Source organism: Macroventuria anomochaeta (genome assembly GCF_010093625.1).
Source record: "Macroventuria anomochaeta strain CBS 525.71 unplaced genomic scaffold BU25scaffold_21, whole genome shotgun sequence".
Taxonomy (NCBI): domain Eukaryota; kingdom Fungi; phylum Ascomycota; class Dothideomycetes; order Pleosporales; family Didymellaceae; genus Macroventuria; species Macroventuria anomochaeta.
The window spans coordinates 573,371-579,736 of NW_022985382.1; the positions used below are offsets into that span (position 1 = coordinate 573,371).

Consider the following 6,366-nt stretch of genomic DNA (forward strand, 5'->3'; position numbering starts at 1 on the left):
CTTACTTGGTTCAACCTGTCAAATCTTTGGCAAGCTGTTTCTGCATTTACGTTGTTCGAGATCTCAGGAGCTGTTGTGAGACAGTATCCGGTAAGTACTAGAGCGTGCCGCCTTCGGGGGACGAGGATCATGTCGACATGTTGAGAGCTTCGCCCCCTCGGCTAAATTAAACCTGCGATGAATGTGACTGTATAAGCACACCACTATTGACCGCCTGAGCGAGTCCCTGGTACCATCTTGAGACGTACGAAGGCGTAGTGTCATTGCCGTGGTTGCTAGTGGCATAACCCCTACCAGCGATCCTACGATCATCAGTCAGCAAGAGCGCATCGGATATACTTCCGGCCTCTGTTGGGGTAGCGGAACTTACCAGTAAAAGGCCCATCGCCACCACTCACGATGATGACTGGAGCACGGCCCATCTCCTGTGCATCCCGTGGGGCAGCGCTCGATGCGGCAAAGAGTACATGGTGCGTCTCATTTTCAGCGCGAATGATAAGCCGGATCGGGCTGTTCAGCCAGCTATCGGGTAATGCCGTCAAGTATGGCGCAGGTATGTTGCCGGTGTTGTTCTTCTCTTCACTGCCGAGGCCAGAAACAAGGGAGCGGAGATGAGGTGCTAGATCAGAGTTTGTAGTGGTGTTCGAGCTACTTGAAGTTCTTTGAGGTAGCGTAACGATCCCGAGGTTGGTGTTTGGGGGACTTGGTTGAGAAATACAGTAATGCCCGCTTCTTCATCCTGTACCTTAAGTGCGAATGTTTCACAGTCTGGGGTCTCTCCTGCACTAACGCCCTGTCGCACCTCACCCCTTGGTGCGAGGTTGCTGCCTTTTCCCACTAGCGTTGTTTACAGTCACTCACCTACATATACTGTTCTTAGCTTCATACAATACAACTGCAGTACAATCTTCAACTTCTTCCCTTTGTGTACAGTTCACTGAACTCCAACAGAATGAGATGTCGACACTGAACTGGGAGGGTGCGTCGCTTTGGCAACGCATGGTCAAGGTATAGTTCGCGACTTCACAGCCGGCGGTATAGTTCTTGTAGCCTGCTGTAATGCTTGCAGGCGATGGCTTGAGTTGTAGGATCCCAGGATGACCTGGGGGAGAGAAAGTGTATGCTGCCTTGTCTGGCCAGCGCCAGAATCCGAAGTGTCTTGAGAGGGTAGAATTCGGTGCGAAGTCGATGATGTCAGGTTCATCGATAAAAAGGCCAGAGCCAGGAATATCTTTTGAAGCTGGGAGGTACCATTCTACCTGCTTTCCATGAGCAGATTCGATAATGGGCCCTCCTCCTTTGTTCTAAGTGACGTTTGTCAATACCATCTCTCTACCTGTGGAATATATTTTCCCTCCAGGTCCTGAACGCCAGGCCAATGCTGCTACCCACCACTGCCCCTCTGCATCGTGGAAGAGGTCCGCATGACCAATGTTCTAAAAGTACTTATCCGTACCTCTGTTCGTCAAGATAGGATTGCCCCCGTAGCTCTCATAAGGACCCGTTATGTTCTTTGATCGGGCAATGACCACAGAATGGTTTAGACCAGATGTACCTTCCGCAGTCAGTAGGTAGTAAAATCCGTCTTCTCTGTACATGTGTGTTCCTCAGCGAAGCCTCCACCGGTACCATTCCAAATCGATTGTTCTTCGCCAAATGCAACAGTTTCCAGGTGGAAAGTTTGGAGATAGGTTCCTGCGCTGGCAACGTATGCAGTGCTATCGTCGTCCCAGAAGAGATCTGGGGTCGATCCACTTTCGCATCGTAACGTATTGAATCACTGCGGGCATCGTCGTTATAAGGATCTATCTTCCTGAAAATTAGGCCTTGATTGAATCCAACTTGAGAATGTTGTTCTGTTACGGTTTGGGGTGCTCCTGCCTGTTGTACCTCACCTCCATGAGAGTGACTGCCACGTCACACTAGCGTTGTTTACAGCTACTCACCTATATATACTGTTTGTAGCTTCACTCAATACAACCTCAGTACAATCTTCAACTTCTTCCTTTGCGTACAGTTTTTCACTGAACTCTGACATGTTCCTATATATGGTGTTGCGGTGTGTGTCACCGTAGAATACTGATAGCTACGGTAAACGATAACGTAGGACTATCGGGTCAATGGAATACTGCGCTAAATTGCTATCTAGCTGGGAGATAACGACTATATACCTGACCTCAGGTCAGTGACCTGTCACACACTAGACTAGGGTAGTCAGTCAGGGGTACAGTCAGACCTTGTACAGACTGACCGATACCGCAACATATGGTAATGTAGAAGACCCCATCATGGTAACGAATTGTCGGGGCCCAGATACCGTCATTCATGGTGAGAGCCTGTTCGAACTCAGGATACTGAGTCTTGCGTGACAGTGCGTGGCTAGACAGTTTAAAATTGGTGTTGTCCCTTGTTGCGTAGACAGGGAGGCCGGCAGAATGTGGTATCATTCCAATCCGTGACAAAAACACAGCTTGGATCACTATACCATTCAGGAAGGGTAGGATTGTAGCACGTCTGGTTCGACGTTGATATGCCGATACCAGAGTTGACCAGACTGAGCGTTGGGAGGAGCAACATGGTCAATGTGAGAGGCTCTTGTACCAAGTTGTTCTTTCGATCTAAGACTGTAAAGGCGGCCATGGCTATATACTCTCATTGTCTGAACATGATGAGGAAACTTGCCGGTACACACCGAAGTGCGCATGAAATGAGAGGGTTAGGGTTGCGAGAGCGACCACGTACATGAAGTTGGACTACGAGAAGGGCACGTTGACGGTCATAGTGAGACCCTTTGTTAACTTCGGTAGTTGAAAAATGATGTTCAATACATTGATATACAAGATACGTCGCGCATGACGGCGCAATATACATTGCGGCCGTGCATACGAAATGATTGCGTCTGCAAGATGAGTCCTTAGAGGTGATAACAGTAGATTGACGCTCGCGTGCATCATGTCGAATTGCCGGTACACATGAGATACCGCGCAATTCTATCAAGCGCTACTTCATGTACATCTATTCGATATATATACTAGACCGCTTCGTACTGCATGTACCTGTCGCGCGTTTCCATTGCATACATGTCCCTTTCCAAGACCCGCTTCTGATACAAATCCGTGACTTGCGCCGGATGTACCCAGTTGAAGTGGCACATCACCACCAGCATCAATAGAGCATCGAATATGTAGAGGTAGACTTCGTGCCGTAAAAGATAACCGTTGTTTCCTTGCAAATACTCCACGAGGCGAAAAACGCTCCTGATCATGATCAAGCCAGACGCGATGTACAGCACATGCATGTGGCGCTTCCAAGGCAACTGGTGGGCGCTGATGGTAGAATGTTGTGCGGCTTCGTGGTTCGTCGATCCTCGTAAGGAGTGGCGGCGCGTTTGACGCTTCGTAGAGTGTTGAGTAGTGGACCCCTGGAAGTATCTAGAGGCCAAATGGGCGTTGGATTTGACAAAACGATAGTGGAAGAGTCCTGCCACTATGATGAAGAAGCCGAAGAAGGTAAGCTGGAGGAACAGACCAACGACAATGACCTTCTCGCCAGCATGGAGCAATGTAAGAGACCCTGCCGCTTGAATGCCGCCTCCTCCGGCTTGAACGAGGAAGCTGATCACATCGCCGGTCACAAATATTTTCGTGAGCCACCTCTGTCGTATCAGAGAATGCTGTTCGCCGTCGACCAAGAGAATGATCCGACCGAGCACGATGTATATGGATGCAGCGAACAGTGCGGGAGCGATCAATAAAAGCAGCGACTGCATGATGAATGGTCCCAAGGCCCATAGGTCATTGGTTGACAAAATGCGCCCGATGTATCCCAACACTTCGACTAGGAATCGTCAGCATGACAGTGAAGAGGTAGTAGGGACACATACATATGCCACCAATGACAAGAGGTATGAAGTACCATGTCCGCTTCTTGCATACTTGAAAGATGTGCAAAATAGTCGTGAGAGAAAAGGCGACAACAAAGGTTATCGCTGCGATTTGTGAAGGGTGGTAACGATAAGGGACCCAGACGTTAGGGTCGTCGAGAGAGGACCGATATTGGTCTGCCATGTCGGCCAGGTTCAACGATCAGACCCAATGTGCGAATGTATTTTTGGGGATATAGCGACAACGACAATGGTATTTGTAGAACAAGCTTTCTTGAAGCTCGGTTGAACCCATACCGAAGATTCGGCGATGTGCTGTGGGCTTGTTTGCGTACGGGATACGCTTCAAAAGTGGGGCGCGGCTTTCCGCACAAATAGGAACTCAGAAACGACCTGAATACAACATTCTCGGCTCGGAGCAATCAAGACGAGGACCAGAAACTCGTAGTCTCTTGTCACAGATATCAATAAGGTTGAATGCAAATCATGCAATAAGACTCGAGTTTGCTTAGAGCCCTGAGGCTCTGCATGAGTTGAGTTCCTTTCTCAGTGTACTGGCTGACGAATATTTCGTAAGATCAATCCGAGTTTGTCGCGACATTTGGTGAGCGCATGCTGGTACCTCAAATTTATGCAAATATGAGAAGCATTCAGGTGCGCGTCTCTATGTCTCTCCTCGAGCGAGCGAGGATCTGAAGGGCGTTAGCGTGACGCTAGAGAATACGCTAACCTCGGATCAATCAGGTCCAAAGTGCGTATTTCGTTTACAACAATTCGTCGCGTCGTCACCGACGGGGCTGTGAGGAAGATGCTAGTGCTACGTTTCAGCATGAGCGATACCTATGCGTATCTCGTACATAAAGCCTGTGATTGTCTTGCTGAGCTTACGTCTTCCTCACACTGCGAGCAGGAAGTTCTGGGCATATCAACTAGTCAACCATCAGCTATGACTAAACGACGTGCGCACCGAAAGTCACGAGGTGGATGCGCCGAATGCAAACGCCGCCATATCAAGGTACGTGTTCTAAGCATATTTGGTCAGGCCAACTCCGACACTGAAAATCTAGTGTGGCGAAGAAAAGCCCTCATGTTTACATTGTATACGCTATAACATACCTTGCATCTATCGTCAAGCCTTAACGGCTGCCAGCGACGTAGTATCCGCTGAAGACTCGTCACCCCAATCAGACCCTTCGTGGCAATCCATTGGGTTAGACGACTATATTGATGGCTCCCCTGGCGTTATCAGCGCAACAACGGGGGCGTCAAAAGATCTTTTCAAGATGAAAGACATGGCCCTTTTACATCACTGGATCACTGTTGCAGGCTATAGCATCCTCAACACACATGAGCTCGATTACTACTGGCATTCAGTCATACCATCAATTGGTTTCAATCACCAATATGTAATGCACAGCATCCTCAGCCTCTCGGCCCTGCACCTCGTCCACTCAAGTCCTTCTGACAGAGGTTCTTCTTTGCTTGTTGCGACAGAACATCGTAGTAAGGCGCTCGACGGGTTTACGGAAGACCTCCGCAATGTTGGACCTAGTAACAGCAGCGCTCTCTTCGCGAACGCAATGTTGACTTTCTTCTATGCGTTTGTTTCGTTCAGCAAGACGTTCGATGATGTGTGCGCCAACACAAAAGTTCGAACAGCTCACATACTTGGAGCTGAATGGATTCTTCTGGTTCGCGGCACTGCCGATGTGCTTGAACCTGTCTACGATCACGTTCGAGAAGGACCGCTTCGCTCATTTCTGGACCTCCACAACTTCGACAATCTTGATCCTACAGACAGCGTTCATACCAGCGCTTTCAGTAAACGGCTCGTGGAGATAAATAATATCTGGGCCGCAGACGAACACGCTGAAGTCTACAATGAGACTTTGCATATCTTACGAAGGTGCAGTGTGTGGATGGAGCAATTCGGCACTATGCAAGATGGCGTTGAAGTATCTTGGGGATATAACAGATTTTACTCTGGGCCATTTATCTGGCTCTTCAGTGCTCCGAGGAAGTATTTTGTCTTACAGCAGCAGCGACAGCCACCTGCATTGATCATCTTCGCCTATTACGGGACCTTGCTACACCGATTAAACAGCTACTGGTGGGCGGAGGGTTGTGGACAAAGCATCGTTAGTACTGTCCATGGATGTTTGGGACCTTACTGGAGCTCGTGGATAGATTGGCCGAAGCAGGCCGTAGGACTACCGTGTCCGTGCGCGTAATGCGCGGATTCGCGTAATGCGCCGAACCACCTTTTTGTACCCATACTTCACTGTACAATTACTCAACGCCACAATGACTATGAAATCTGCCTTTGAAGAGATAGACTCTATGATACCATGCGATAAAGTCCCGTGGACAGCGCTGGCTAAAAAGCATAAGGTTGTGCGCTCAACCCTGTCTCGAAAATATCGACACGAGACGCGATCGCGTGAAGAGAAGGCAATTGCACAACAAAAGCTCACTCCACAACA

General features: G+C 49.0%; 3 protein-coding genes across 3 annotated transcripts; 1 reads left to right on the forward strand and 2 right to left on the reverse strand.

The window, feature by feature from the left end:
* Positions 1-166: 166 nt before the first annotated feature.
* Positions 167-1,598, reverse strand: BU25DRAFT_422653 (uncharacterized protein; the record flags this gene model as incomplete). The annotated part of the gene is made up of 5 exons (XM_033708165.1): positions 167-302; positions 340-619; positions 866-1,304; positions 1,393-1,436; positions 1,556-1,598. 5 exons carry the CDS (start codon positions 1,596-1,598, stop codon positions 167-169), a joined length of 942 nt encoding a protein of 313 aa, XP_033560697.1.
* Positions 1,599-3,031: 1,433 nt separating this feature from the next.
* BU25DRAFT_472235 (RTA1-domain-containing protein) lies at positions 3,032-4,125 on the reverse strand (the record flags this gene model as incomplete). The annotated part of the gene is made up of 3 exons (XM_033710841.1): positions 3,884-4,125; positions 3,394-3,837; positions 3,032-3,348 (listed from the first exon to the last, which is right to left on the reverse strand). Exons 1-3 carry the CDS (start codon positions 4,065-4,067, stop codon positions 3,032-3,034), a joined length of 945 nt encoding a protein of 314 aa, XP_033560698.1. The 5' UTR covers positions 4,068-4,125.
* A 704-nt stretch (positions 4,126-4,829) lies between these two features.
* On the forward strand, positions 4,830-6,114 carry BU25DRAFT_343901 (uncharacterized protein; the record flags this gene model as incomplete). Its single annotated transcript, XM_033702975.1, has 2 exons — positions 4,830-4,898; positions 4,951-6,114. The coding sequence occupies 2 exons, from the start codon at positions 4,830-4,832 to the stop codon at positions 6,112-6,114; spliced, it is 1,233 nt and encodes a 410-aa protein (XP_033560699.1).
* Positions 6,115-6,366: the final 252 nt, after the last annotated feature.